Below are 15,602 nucleotides of genomic sequence, written 5' to 3' on the forward strand. Positions count from 1 at the left end.
TATTTGCATTGAGAGTCTATCCACAGACGTATAACTGTAGTTTTGTGAAGAAATATGTCCAGTTTATCATTTTTCCCCCCTTTGTGCACACATGGAGTCACACTCATACATTCCCAGCACATAAAGAAAATATTGATCCCAACTGTATATATAAGTCATTTACAATTTCACTATTTACAAAAAGTCCCAGATCACGTGGCAGTCAAGTAGATTCACCAATCTCACAATTCGTCGCCTTTATGACAAAAGAGGCTTAAGTGACAAAAAGCATTTTTTACAGTAGAGCATTTCAAAGAAAACTGTGCTGTTTAACCATTTGTCCTGGAATGGAAAATAAGTCTATCTTCAAATTTAAATCTTGACTTTTGTGCAAAAGAACTACTCTTTCAAGACAAGTTTCAGGTGACTTAAAATCAAACACAAGAGTCATAAAAACTGGGGAGAGGGGTGGAATGGAAAAACGCCTGTTTGTCAGATTAGTTGTTACTGTTCTATTGGATCTACGCCCACACTTGAATTGTTACTAAGTATAATTAAGAGTCTGACCTGGTCAATCTAGTCCCTGAAACCAATGTTATGGAATGGAATTCAGAGGCACGAGTGAGCTTGTCAGGTTTTACTAATTTAGGAATTACAATGGCTGTCAATTATAATCCTTTTTAAAATTAATATTTATTTTCATCTTTTAACTTCTGCTAGTATTGTTTATTGGTTTAAGAAGAGATACTTATACAAAACAATTACAATGTAAGAGTTAAACAATATAAAAAAATGTTAATTATAAGAATTGTTTCTTAAATAAGTTTTACACTAAATTGGTTTAGTCATTTGAGCAGTGTGGGATTTGCTTGTAGAATTGCTGAAAGGTAGCTTCTCTAACAACAGGGGTTACTCCTGAGCACAAAGCCTGCAGATCATTATACATACTTGTCAGTAGTTAATTTAGGTGCACAATCATTCAGTTGCGGCACAGGTTCTTGTACTTCTTCAATGGCATTTCATTTCAGGATAAGTCTTTCATAATTTTCAGACAAGTGGCTGAGTTTCACGTTGATACATGAAAGATCCTCTTTCTTTACCATTACTTCTTTGACCCTGGTCCACTCTACTTTGATTCCCGATTTGTATTGTCATACAGATAGAACACGCATTTTTTGTGCCAATAGTTTGTAGTTAAAAAAGTCTTCTACTTCCAAGTTGTGAACAATGTATGGGTTTGTAAGCACAACACAAAGTGCATTGGTCTTTCTTTGGATGGTGAAATGACAGGTTCATTGATTTGAAAACCCTGTGGTATGTATTGTAGCTAGCAACATGGTTAGGTGTTTCCTTTCTGTACATATCATATATTTTAGCTATAGACGTCCAGTTCAATTGTCCCTTGTGCACTTCTTTTCTTGTACCGCTTTCTCAGAAATGCTTAAGGTGTTCAGGAACATTGTCTTACACACTGAAACTATTTCACTGTTCAGAGGTAAAAAATAGTGCATCGTCTTAGATCTTCTTGAAGATTCACTGTCTGTTCTTTTTCTCCTCACAGCATTCACCTTGACATGTCTCAGGATAAATTCCCTTTGCAACTGCAAATTCTTTGTTCCGTAGTAACTTGACATAATCTTTCGTCTATCTTCATCTGTGATTAAAACACAATTTCTTCCTTGCTTGGCACACAAATCACTATTGCAGCGAGGTTTCAATGTGCTGGCCTTCATGGTCTTCCCTGTGACAGAACTGACGTAGGATTTCTCTGCGGCTCGAAGAGACTGGGCTTTCACCTTCTTTTTTCTTCTTCTTCCCTTTCCTGGTTCTTCTCTCCTTTCACCATCTACTTCGTACTGCTTATAATTCGGTGGTTTTGACATACTTGGAATAATATCATCCGCAGTTCCAATGTGTTCACCAGGAGGGCAGGCCTCCCGTTGTTGAAAAATGGAAATAGGTTCATCAACATCATCCTCATCTGATGACTGGCGTATGTGATGCATGTTATAGTCGGTGCTACTTTTGAAGTGGTTAGAACACAGAAAACATCGACATGGAAGGCAGCAATGAGAAGCATCAAGCTTACACTTAGAATATTCACACTTTTGTGTAAAGGTAGGATCCTGATCAGAATCATCAGAATTCACTGCTGAGGTTTCCTCTTCTTCATCGGTATCTGCATGATAATCAGACTTTGATTCTTCTTTCCCAGCTCTGTCTTTATGTCTCACCTTCACATGATTTTAACTTAGATAATGGAACATCTTCCGAGTCAACTGATTCGGAGTTTTTATCTACATTTTCCAATGTAATAATACTCCCAGAGTAGTATTTTTCCTCCGGGGGCAAATACATTTTTATCCCAACACCACTTCGTAAGGTAGCACCTGCTTCCACAGTTTCTATTTCCCTTGAAGATACATTTGTATACCGCGTTTGTTAGATCCTGTCCCGTTTCCCGCACTAGGGATCACTCGACAGTTTCGATGCCAATGAGAAACGAAGAAAGAATTGTCTGCTGGACAGCAAAGAGCGAATGGAAGCCAGAAGAGAGGTGCTTACGTAGACGCTGTTGCCACGTTGCGTATTTTAATTGGCTGCCTGGCTTTGACTTTCCCCAGCACCGAGAAAAGCCAGCGATCAGCTAGCATGGGAACCGGGACAGGTTGTAACAAACGCGGTATAGTGCCGTCCTCCCATCGCACAAACACATCCATCCTTGGCACTGTTTTGCTCACACTAACGCAACACAAATAACTTTTGTAGTAAAAGAAAATTTGGACAACAAGGGGAAAAAAGCGTAACTGATTCGGTTATCGGTATCCTTTATGTAGTGGTGCGAAAAAGAACAGCGGCAGAAAAATAATAAACAGAAAATTTATTTTCAATTCATTGTTACAAGTTGCAGACTGAATAAAATGCTTCAGAGTCCTTTTATTTTACACGGCAACTCAACAATGAGAAAAACAAAGTGTGCGTACAATGCACACGTTGAAAAATTATAATCTGACAAACAGTCGTAAGCACCAATCGTTGTCACTTACGCCCATTTGTCACATAATACAACATTCGAAAGTATCGCTTACGCCAAAGTCATGTTTTCTATACAGAAGAAACTAATAAAGATAGAGTTACGCCTGTTTGTCAGGTGAAAGATTAATGCATTATACATTAGGCAAAATATATCAAATTCTCAACATTTGGCGCTTACGCCCCTTTGTCATAAAGGTGGCGAATTGTGAACCCCTTTCTACACAACGGCAATGTTTCTCTTGTGGCCATATACATGCCTTGTGGTGTCATTAAAATACACAAATCACAAGAGCATTTCATTATGAAGTGCTTGCTATGTGCAAGGAAGGGAGGAAAAAAGAGTAAGAAATTATTGATTCTATGTGATGTGCACAACATTGATAAAAAAATTATCATTTGTTACCTTCCACTGTACTACAATTTAAAATTAGAATCATCAAAATTTTCGTACATACAAATTAAAAATGGCAATATTACAGCAAAACATCAAAGTCGCCAGGCTGAAATTTTCAGTCGCCAAGGCGACCAGGAGACTGGGATTTTTCGAGCCCTGCCTTACAAGACACTTTTTCTTGGTAAAACTTATTGTCAAGCTTCCAAATTGTGAAAAGAATGATGATATCAAAATTCATTAAGAAAAAAAGCCAAAAGAAATTGCACACTCTCTTCAGGACTGCCTCCCCTCCAAATATAGCCAGAATCAAATTAAACTTTACTAATTATATACTTCAAGGCTCATGCAGCACTTAAAACATGTATCTCCAAACATTACCAGTCTCTCATTATGTTCCAAAAGGCACATACTGGCCTTTGCGACATATGCATCACAGCTCAGCATTAGACATGTGTGTCACAGCCTGGATTAAAGTGTTAAATGTGCATGTAAATATAAACATGGGACATTACAGGTCATGTAGTAGTTTCAAAATATTTTTTACTTAATGTTTTTTTCTCAATTTCCAGGTGAATATAAGTTGATATGTAATAATGAATCACTAACATAAATTACGGACTACAAGATGACATACTCTGTAATGAGACAATTTTGTAACAAAATGTTGGAATATAGGTATATACTGAGTTAGGCTTCAATAGGTTAATATTTTCAAGCTCTTCTTGTAAATTCAAAATATATACAATTGGGGCCTCCCTGATGGCATACACTAATGTTGTCACCTTGTAGTCAAGAGATCCTGGGTTTGATACCCAGTGGAGGCACATGGCACAGTGGTTCGTGTCCTATTTTAAAAGTTCTATTTAGCCTTTCTGTACATCAAGTGAACTTTATGTACAGAAACCTCAATTCAATCAATCAAAAGATACAATTGCATAGACTAACATAAGACAGCTGGACTCCAGTGTGGTTCATATTTAGTAGTAGTTCTTTTAACATTATTGCAAACAAACGAACCTATTTACAGATAAGTGCAGACCCAGCTGACATCAACATACTACCAGAGTACAGCAAAGATCCCAGAGTAGTAATTAACCTTGTGGATGGTGTCAATAGGACGAGGGATGATATGCACCTGTGGCTGGCTCCATTCACCCCGGGAAGAAATCATTTTATATATATTACATTCAAAGAGAAAGAGGAGGTGGCAATGATCAGAATATGGGTAAATATGTACTACATATATGCACTTTTATAGCTATTTACTTGCAATAAATTTCATATTAAAATAATGTCTTTACATGAATTAATTACTGGATGTAAAAAATACATGAGAAAACATGATAATAGAAAAAGTATTTGTGCATAACTTAGGTGTTAACTTGCTAGAAGAGGGTATTCTACGTTCAGAACATAATCTTAATAACCGAACTGACACTGCAGAACCAGAAATTTATTTTACACCAGTAGTGTGGAAAATGGATTTTTTTGATTATGTGACAGCTGATTTCTCACATTTGCAAACTTAAGGAATATTTAAAATTACAAGTGAGGCACATTAATATGGTATAGTTCCAAAGGAATACTTGTATATTATAATTTATAAATACTCTGCACTACTTAAAATTGTAGCAATGTTCAAGCATCAATATAAGTTGGGTGATGTATTTATTGGTTTAGTCATCTCTAATTTATATTCTTGAATTACAATTGGAATGATACTTATTGAAGCGTTGAGGCTCTGCCAGGAATTGAACTTGGGCCTTTGGCATCCTGCCGTGATGCTCTGCCAAATATCAAAGTTCAATTCCTGGATGCTTACTTCCCGCATGACTTTTCATTAACATAAAATGACGATGTTACCTATCAGAAAGCAGGAACGCAGCACACACACAAATCCCGTGTGGCAGATACCATTCACAACACAGTGTTCTTGGTCTCTGACAGGTAAGACAAACTTGTTCTGTTCAGCATGTGGTGTTAGAATCTATTTGTGTGTGGAATATATCAGTGTCAGGCATGTATCCAGAAGGCTCGAGCCCCCTCCGAAATTTTTCGATTTACACTAGATAAAATGAGGTTTTTGGCTTGTGTGTGTGAAATAAAATATTGTGATTATAATTTAAAGAGAAATATAATTATTGAGGAAAGGCGGAGAATGTTCTAGAACCCTGAAGGATAATCTTGTTATTGATAATAATAATAATAATAACCCACAGCGCGACAGCCCCTGAGAGCCTTGGCTTACCTACCGACTGCTGGTCTTCCTCCCACACTGTTCCTCTGTCACCTGTTGTTATAGCGTGGAGATCTTAGACCAGTATTGGGGTGACGGGTGGGTTGTAGGTCTTCTCGACTGGTATTATTGATAATATTGTATGTAAACTTTTCTTGCTCTTTCGGTGTTGTCGCAACGAACTTGAGCATTATTTAAAAATTTGTCAGCATTTGGAAGTTGCACAACAAAGCACTGTTGAAGGTAGCACCATGAGTCGGGCGATTCGTTGCATTACTACAATAAAAAAAAGTGCGGAACATTCCAGAATATAATATGGATATAAATACGCGGATTCAATTTCACAGTTGGTCTGTACAACAGAATAATTCAATAAGACTTCACGAGTAAGTGTGACAGTCGATTAGTGATCAGTCAGTGTCCATTGACAGTTTTATAAGATGTAGAGATTCCGGGGGGGGGGGGGGGGGGGGAGAGGACTAGTGACACATTTTCCTGGAAAGTGCTGAAGTCTACACTATTAGTACAAGTTTGGGTCCAAAGCTGAAGACATTGCCGACAGTGTAGTGCTAGTTTCGGGTCATGAGCCGAAGAGATCGAAGGTCTCTAAACTAAATATTTCAGCAGTAATGGGCATTGGAGCATCATTTTTTTTTTAAAAAAAGGAAATAAGCTGCACAGATCGACTGAAAATCTAAGTTTTGAGTGACGATTTATTAGTGACCGGACCAAATTTCGTGTATGCAGTCCGAAAAGGACTTTTAAGTCAACTGTTTTGGAAAAACACTCAAACACTAACTACCACACAGGGGCAGCCATGAAGGCCGAAAATTTTATGAATGTCGAGAAGAGAAAGCAAGAAGATGTTGCATATGTGGAAATTTTAGCGGAAAAAGCAAGCTCGACCATGTCTCCAAAACCAGGGTCTCTGGCATATACCGTGCCATTCTTTGTTCTACCAAGTGAGCTACCAAGTCACCCTTGGCTTCACTTGATCTTTTGCTGTCACTATAGAGCAATGGCATGGTATGCCTGGTGGAGCCTGCATTTTCCGCTAAAATTTCTGCATAGCACATCTCTTGTGTATGCCCAACCGTAAGATGTTGCCTGTTTAATTAACAAGCACAGAAAAAGGAGGTAGAATAAAACTAAGGGACATTCCCACCGGTTGACAAGATATTTTTCTTCTGTGGTCAACACGAGCTGCAGTTTCAGGGTGACAATGAGATTGACCCACCAGGTTTCACACCGAAGCTACAAGCTATACGTGTCGCTTGAGGATTTTACAAATTGAATATAGGCTTGTGCAGCCTGTCGTGCCGCTATGGTGTGAAAAGTTTCTGTTGATTGGGTCACTCATTGCAAACGACGTGTGTGTGCCTTCGGTCTGAATTCTTCCTAAATCTTGAAGATCCAATTAGGATTTTTGTTAAGGTTATGTTTCGAAGGCAGGCGACAACACCATAAAGGATCATATCCAAACCTGGGAGAACACATTCGAATGGATTGTTCATTGCATAACAGCTTCGTGAAACTGACACACACCGAGATCGTTTCGGCACAAACACAACGTTCGTACATTGTAACAGAGGAGTCAAATGATAAAAAAATGTCCCGATATCACGTTCTGAAAGAAAAAAAAAAGCAAAGAAAAGAAAAAAAAACAGCAGCTTAAACAGTGGCAGATTTAGGAGACAGTTGCTCTCCATTTTTGGCCCTGCACTACAGGTTAATGCTAACCTTTGTCTACCAAGAGAAAGCAAACTTTTCTTGCCCCCTCCCCCCACCGTTTTGGAACTGCATCGCCACCATCGACCTTAAACCTTGCGAGGTTCTATCTATACCCCTGTAAAAAAAAAAAAATGATGTTTAGTCCCCCCCCCCCCTGAAAAGAATTTCTGGATACGTGCCTGATCAGTGTGCTATAAATATTTAGTATAGCTAGTTCAGTTTTGCTAGAAAATACAGGTTATCAGTTTAAATTTTTACTTTTCAAGTGTATTTTTTTGTGTCAGCCTTAATATAAAATATACATGTTATAAAATATAAAATGATATAAGACAGTAAATAAAAAGAGTTAGTCTAGCCTTACAGTCATAGGTATGCCATTATTATGGGGGGGGGGGGGGTACGGAAAATAACATCTTGCAAATGGCACCCAGTTTGGTCCACACATTGCTGGAGTCTGTGGCTGAAACTTTTCTTTTCTGGGGAAGATAATCCTGCCAATTGTTGTTTTGTTCTTGTGTCGCATGGTTGGGATTCCACTCCTCACCAGCTGCCATTTCAATCAACATGCAGCCGTGGAACGCAACACACTGCGCTTTCATTGTTGAAACATTGCAAGATGTTATTTTCCACACTTAATGTTGGTGTAAATCATTTTTTTTTTTCAATAAAAATGGCATATGTATGGCTGTAAGACTAGCACATGAATAAAGACAAATTATTTTTATTTACTGTGTTATGTGATTTAAAAAATTATCATGTTTTTCTGCCCCACCCTGTATCTAAGACACTGCTGACTCCTTATTAACTATTTAAATGCCTGTTCCACGATTCCTGCTTTTAATAAAAGTAAGAGACCTGTAGGAAGGCCAAGACGAAAATGGAGGGACAACGTTAAGATGGACCTAAAGGAAATCGGTAGGGATGGAAAAGAGTATCTAGATCTTGCTCAGGATAGGAACATATGGAAGGCCTGTGTTGCTGCAGCCAAGCACCTTCGGGTTTAAGAAGGCTAGAGTTAGTTAGTAATACAATAATTAGTAATTACAAATAAATATTGCATGTTTTCACGAGGAATATAAGGTAGATACAGTAGAACCCTGATTTTGTGTTCCTGAATTTAACATTTTTCCTCATTATAAATTCAATCCTGATGGTCCCAACACAGTAACATGCTATAAGATTTCCCTCAATTTTATATTTTCCTGCATTTTAAGTTTTTTTTTCGGCTTTGTCCCCTGAAAAACATAAAATAGAGGTTCCACTGTATACAGATATAAAATACTCTCTTACCAATGAAACTGTAGTAGTACTTCATTCAGTACATTAACTTGCTAACCCATCTTTCTTTCTCCAAAGCATGAATGTAGGCTTGTTATTTTTTTTTTATCAAAAATGCATGTTTCTGATAATACCAATAAAAAATTAGGCAAAGGAGGCTTTCTACAAGTTATAGCAAATTTATTTGGAATACATCATCATGCATTTTTCAACCATAACATTTTGTCATAACTTTATAGTACATTTATATAATCTTTAGTTTTAGAGTATCTAATACATTACATTTTAGTTGATTAGAAATCATAAAATTCTTACAAAAAACATTTCAATAAAATTAAAAATATGATAATTATAAACAGTCCATTCTAAGGCCTCTCTTGCAAGATAGGATTTTTGTTGTAGGGAATATATATTAGAATGCTGGCACACATTGTGCCTAATTAAACATATTAATATGGGTATGTAATACATCGTATATAGCTACACATTTTCTTTTACAGAGAGCAAAGTAAAGAATATATAAATCTTTCTTTATCTATATACCATATCAAAAAAATGGTAAAAATAAACAACAAAATAAATGTACATATAAAAATTTTACAATTTTTGTTTGCAACATTTTGTCTTTGGTTTGAAAATTAGTGACGTTATAATACATTTCCAGTTGAATGAAATTGCTTTTTAAACTGCACACATTGACTAGCAGCTGTTGAATACTTACCATATTAGCTGCATCTATTTCTTACTAGTTTGCACTTTTTGCATCAAATTTTCTGTTAGAGCAATTTGTGCATGCTCATTTCTATTAGGATCACAATATGTCATTAACTGACGAAGACCACAAACTCTGTAGAGGGCACCATGGTCAGGACAAGTGAAATTATCTCCAAGTACATCGACTATTAAGTCATTCAATTTGTAACTCATTTTTGAAGGAAGGTTACTCTTCAAAATTGGCAGTGTATCAACAAACCCTGACACAGCTGTTTTAAATGAATCTGTCAGATTACTTCTGCAAATGGCACGTAGAATAAACCTTGCACTAAAATTCACATTGTGACCAGCAAGTATTACTTTTCCTTGCCTGCCCATCAGGAAATCAATGAAGTCTGACAATGCAACGGATGGATCTTTTGAGTCCACTTCTAAGTCGTGAAAGAAGAGTTTCCCTTCCCTTGTAGATAAACCATTTATAGAACTTATTTTCCCCGGAATGTTATTTTGAGGCATTATGTAGGCACAAAAAGTATCCCTTCTGTGTACTGCAGCAATCTGACACACCTCAGAATCTTCACTACTACCTGTAGTCTCGATGGCAAAGTAAACAATTGAATTACCTTTAGTGGTGGACTGATGATATTTGGAGTCCACGTGAAGATCTTTTATTGCATCTACTAGTGAGTTTAGACGTGCCTGAGCACTGATGGAAGAACATTGCGTGGTTTGTTCAGTTTCTAGACAAGTCTGAGCACTGGCAGGGGAACTTTGTGTGGCTTCTGGAGCTTCTAGACAAGTCTCAGCGCTGGCAGAACTTTGTGTGGCTTCTTGCAAAGTGTTTTGCTCACTTACGGCAGCATCACACTGCTGAGCTTCTGTAGAACTTGGGCCATCAAGCACAGTAGTGCATTCCTCATCTAAATGAATATTAATCCCAATGACTTGTGATGCAGTTTTGTCTTTTGCATTTTCTGAAATGAGGAAATATTATAATAATGAACATTTACGCTTCAAAAAACATGAATATAGAAGAAAGTGAATTGAAAAATAAGGAACACTTAATTTTAATCGATATTCTAGGTCACTGACCAGGTGTATCTGGAGACACCATACTATTCAAAGTGCATTACAGTGGCAGCTTCAATTTGCTCCAGAAATCACTAGGCTAACGTAAGAGAACTTTATTATACTTTCGGGAAAGCTTTAAATTTCATTTCCTTTTTAAAGTTCTTCGATAAGTGTGTTGAAATCTTTTTGTTGTGCCTAACTACCCTTCTGGGTACTACTACCTGGTTAGGTTAGACGGTAGCAGTAGTGATGTTAATGCACCTCACCCAAGGCAAAACAAATTTCAATGAAAGCCAAGAATATTGCTGCTCTGTGCCAATAAGGGGCAAAAATTGCATGTTGTATTTTTTGTGATTCAAGAGACTTTCTGTTCTTGGTATAAAATGTTTTCCCCCCACCCAAAGACCTCACTCACAATAGCAAATTTATTATTAAACAAGCATGTCATTCTGTTGGTCCCTATCAACGCTACTTTATAAAAGAGGGTCACTAATCATCAAAGCTAAAATTAAATATAAAAATAATCCGCTTATAAGATAACAAAAACTTATAAATATAGTGGACTTCTACGATAGTTTGCATATTTAGTCTTGGAATACTTACGGGGTTTACCAAAATCAGGGTTCTGTCTCTTATTCCTAACAAAATCTTGCAAAGAAGAGATGCTTCTCTGTAGGAGTTGCTCATTTATGTTTAATCTCGAGACCAACTGCTGCAAGGCATAAGAATCCCCTACACCACTGTGTGCTTCAAATTTGAATTCAACCCCAAGAATATCAGCAACCAAGTCTACAAGCTTGTAACTTTGTCTGAATGGTAACACCTGCCGCATAAGTGGACAGGTATCCAGATAACCTTGAACTATTTCTTCGAATTGTTTTAACATCTTAACTGCTTTAAGATCTCGCACTGTGTATCGTAAATCAAATGGTGCATTGTGTGCTACAAGGATTATTGGTTGTCCTATGTCTTGGATGAATTTCACAAATCCTTTCCATGCTTCTGCAAGAGGTACCGTTGGCACTTCTGTGTCATGCAAGAAGAGTCTCCCTTCTTTCACTGTCAGTCCATTTACTCGTGAAGCATGCACTGAAATGCTATGTTTAGGCAACATATATACAGAAAATGTTGTATTTTCATGCACTGCTGCTATCTGCAAAACTTCTGCATCTGCTCCTAATCCACTTGTCTCAAGATCGTAATATACAAGTTTGTTTGCACCTATACCATTGACTTTCAAACTAGTAGCTGTAGTTTGTTTCATGTGAGGTTTCAGCACATTGGCGGCAATATCCTGCATGTCAACACTTGTATCTGGGTGTTTTCTTTCAATTGTTGCACAGTTGATATGATCAGTGCTTGTTCCAGGAAGTAATAGTGCAGCATTGGCGGGAATATCCTGCGTCTCAACACTTGCATCTGGGTGTTTTCTTTCAGTGCTTGTTCCTGGAAGTAATAGTGCAGCATTGGCGGGAATATCCTGCATCTCAACACTTGCATCTGGGCATTTTCTTTCAATTGTTGCACAATTGATATGATCAGTGCTTGTTCCTGGAAGTAATAATGCAGTTTCTGGAGACTTTGCACTGCCTGCAGAAGCAGTGGTTTCAGTTTGCGTCCTCTGACCTGAAAGAAATTTAAAACAAAAATCATATAGTCTTAGTTTTTCAAATGAGAAATTTTTAATGGACAGGTTCTGAACCTTCAAAGTTGCCTACTTTCAAACTTCAATGAAAAACAAGAAAAATTGCAGCTATAATTTCATTAAAAACTTCTATCCAAATGAAATGTAAGGGGTGATCCTTTCCAAATGTCAACACCCCTTCCATGTAATACACCCTGGACTGCATATTGCAGACTAGCAAGGGATGGTGTCTGGAGTCACAGTCAGTATAATCCTCTGTGGGGCTCTTTTTTCCCTTCATTCACCATTCATCCACATCTTTGCAAAAGTGGCAGAAAAGCGAAGTAAAATAAACTAAATCAATGAATCAAACTTCTATCCAAATGCTTGTCCATTCACTCAACAGGTATGTTTGTAAGTTCATAAGTACTTGTATAGTCATATCCATACTAACTTATAAACAATTGTGAGTAAAATTTTCGAACAGGTGTTTTCGGGTTACCAGCCAGGATAAATTGGCGTTATCTTTCAGCGTTTTCCTGAAGATGAGAACAATGTATGCACTCGAAACGTTGGAAGCTAATGCCGATTTAACCTGGCTGGTAACCCAAGAACATGTTGGAATCACGTCGCCAGGAAAGCTGCAATTCCTAAAATTTTCAATCCAACATTAAATATACTATTTCATTACATTGTGGAAGAATTACAAGGTATCTCCATATACAATGCCAACAAACTCTTACGCTACCGTATGATACAAATTCACATGGCCACCAACACTACTTTTTTTTAGAGAAAACTAAAGAAACTTTCATATCATTGATCGATTAGTTTATTTTACTTTACTTTTCTGCCACTTTTGGCTAATTGTGAAAATGAGGATGAACTGAATACAAAACACAAATGGACAGCACACAACACAAGTCCCACACTAACATGTAAATCTTTAGTTAGATTAAAAGCATCAAATACGATAAGCTACATGTGTATACAGTTCTACATACACTGATACATGCATGGTTTGAGCAAGATATGTAAGCCCAGCTCAGTGGCATGCCCAAGAGAGGGTTGTTGGAGGTTTTAACCCCCCTCCCCCTTTGGCCCAGTATTCCTAAAAAAAAAAAAAGAACGTCAAAGGTAGGAAAATATGACAAAATGAGGGCTAACTACCAAGAAAAAGTATACATAACCACTCCCTTTTGAAAATCATGGGCACGCCACTGGCCCAGTTAATAAATATGTAACACGAATGTACTACAGTGTAGTGTGTATATACGTATAATCAGTCTGAAACTTACCATGTTTAACATAGAACGGTTTCATGTTTGTAATGAAATCTTCCAAGGATGTGAGACTTCGTCTTAGGACCTGATCCCTTATGTTTGATCTGGAAACTAACTGCTGCAAAGCATGCGAATCACCTAAGGCATTATGTGCTTCAAAAGTGAAGTCAGCACCAAGAATATCTGCAACCAAGTCTACAAGCTTGTAACTTTGCCTGCATGGTAACACCTTTCGCATAAGTGGATAAGTATCCAGATACCCATAAACTAATTTTCTGAATCTTTTCAACATCTTAACTGCTCTAAGATCTCGTACTGTGTATCGTAAATCAAACCGTGCACTGTGCGCTACAAGAATTATTGGTTGTCCTATGTCTTGGATGAATTTCAAGAAGTCTGTCCATGCTTCTTCCGGAGGGACCGTTGACACTTCCGTGTCATGGAAAAAGAGTCTCCCTTCTTTTACTGTCAGTCCATTTACTTTTGAAGCTTCCAGTGGAATGTTATTTTTAGGCAACATATATGCAGAAAATGTTTTATCTTCATGCACTGCTGCTATCTGCAAAACTTCTGCCTCTCCTCCTAATCCACTTGTCTCGAGATCGTAATATACAAGTTTGCTTACACCTATGCCATTAACTTGCAAACTAGTAGCTGTAGTTTGTTTCATGTGAGGTTTCAGCACATTGGCGGGAATATCCTGTGCCTCAAGATTTGCATCTGGGTATTTTCTTGCAACTGTTGTGCATGTGATATGATCAGTGCTTGTTCCTGGAATTAATTGTGCAGTTCTTTGAGATTGTGCACTGCCTGCAGATGTATTCATTTTAGTTTCCTTCTTCGTATCTGAAAGAAATTTAATACAAAAATATTATAATTGACTATACATTTATAAACAGCACACCCTAACTTTTCAAATGTGAAGTTGAATTAGCTTTTGAACCTTCAAGTCATCCATTGTCAAACAAATAGAGTTTTTCTATGAAATTTGAACCACTCTTTGGGAAAAATACCTTTCAAAAAGTAGTAGCTCATTGCTCAAAAAGATCTTATCGCCTCCAGTGTGGCCAAGAACGAGAATGTGTGTGGCTCTAACTTCACACCCCTTGTCATGGCACTGTGCAATGCAAAAAAGGGTAGCTCCTCTTTACTCAAGTAAGTTTGGTTAATTTGACTGTTACTTTATTCTAGGTGAGATATAAATCATAGAACATGTTACACTGATGATCATGTAAAATTAACATAATTTTCATAGTTATGATAAACTTCACATGTTTATAGAAATATAGAGGTAAGGAAGTTCAAAGTAAACCTTTATTACTTGAAAACATTTGTTTGAAACAAGAGTATACATGAAGTTTTATTTTATTTTTTAGGAAACCATAATTTTGTTCATTACTGTTGAAAAGTGCAGAAAAGTATCTATTAATTGGGTTACTCATTACCTAAAAAGTGACCAGGTTACTACAATTATTCACATACACATGCGCGCGTGCGCGTTAATTTTAATTTTTTTTCCATACAGCAACATATAAACGATGCTTCAAAGAAGCATGCTAAGCACCACAAAATCTGTGGACAATTGTATGTCATTAAATTCCTACCTTCCTATGATTATACAAAGAAATAACCACATATCATAAGTTCATAAGTACTTGCAACACTCTAGCGATACTAATTTATACAAGACAGTCACTTAAGTTCTCAATCTAAATTTAAATATACTATTTCGTTATATTGGGAGCCATGGTGGTTTAGTCGGCAGGGTGTCTTGACAGCCATGCAGGACATCGAGGTTCAATTCCAAGGGTGTGTGACATAAAGTTGGAATTTTTCCAGCCTTGTTCCAGCATAAAATTACTCTGGGGTTCACCCATAGTACTTGTGAGCAACCGTAAATGGTAAATGCTGATGCTCATCACAAACTCCAAAAATGGCCAAGATTGAGAATGTGGTTTCATGGCACTGCAATGTGCATGGTGAACTTTGCAGAGGAATTAAACAGGGTATCTATCTACTGCAATACCATGCTTGTGCAGAGTGTAGAGGCCATTAAAATGAACAACTTTCCTCAATGTTCACTGACCACTCATTTCGATTCTATGAGAAGAGGAAAAGAGAGAAAAAAAGCAATTTTTCTTATGCTGTATTTATGTCACCATATGTTTAAAGTGAAGATTATCACATACATGTTTTTTTATCTACCAAGAAACTAAGATAAATATTTCATATGTAATAGGCAGACTGTGTAGCCAA

General features: G+C 37.1%; 2 protein-coding genes across 4 annotated transcripts in view; one reads left to right on the forward strand and one right to left on the reverse strand.

The window, feature by feature from the left end:
* The window catches only part of LOC145989936 (katanin-interacting protein-like), a 58,426-nt gene that overhangs the window by 21,151 nt on the left and 21,673 nt on the right, over window positions 1-15,602 (forward strand). For both annotated transcript variants that reach the window (XM_083125467.1, XM_083125466.1), the window contains exon 6: window positions 4,437-4,634. In XM_083125467.1, the coding sequence (XP_082981593.1) occupies window positions 4,437-4,634 (198 nt within the window). The remainder of the gene's footprint in view (window positions 1-4,436; window positions 4,635-15,602) is intronic.
* LOC145989935 (uncharacterized) overlaps window positions 8,824-15,602 on the reverse strand; it is a 39,821-nt gene continuing 33,042 nt past the window's right edge. For both annotated transcript variants that reach the window (XM_083125464.1, XM_083125465.1), the window contains exons 4-6: window positions 13,362-14,192; window positions 11,043-12,065; window positions 8,824-10,342 (exon numbers count right to left, since the gene is read on the reverse strand). In XM_083125464.1, the coding sequence (XP_082981590.1) occupies window positions 9,390-10,342; window positions 11,043-12,065; window positions 13,362-14,192 (2,807 nt within the window). In that variant the 3' untranslated portion in view covers window positions 8,824-9,389. The remainder of the gene's footprint in view (window positions 10,343-11,042; window positions 12,066-13,361; window positions 14,193-15,602) is intronic.

Source organism: Lepisma saccharinum, chromosome 7 (assembly GCF_977018435.1).
Source record: "Lepisma saccharinum chromosome 7, izLepSacc3.1, whole genome shotgun sequence".
Classification (NCBI taxonomy): domain Eukaryota; kingdom Metazoa; phylum Arthropoda; class Insecta; order Zygentoma; family Lepismatidae; genus Lepisma; species Lepisma saccharinum.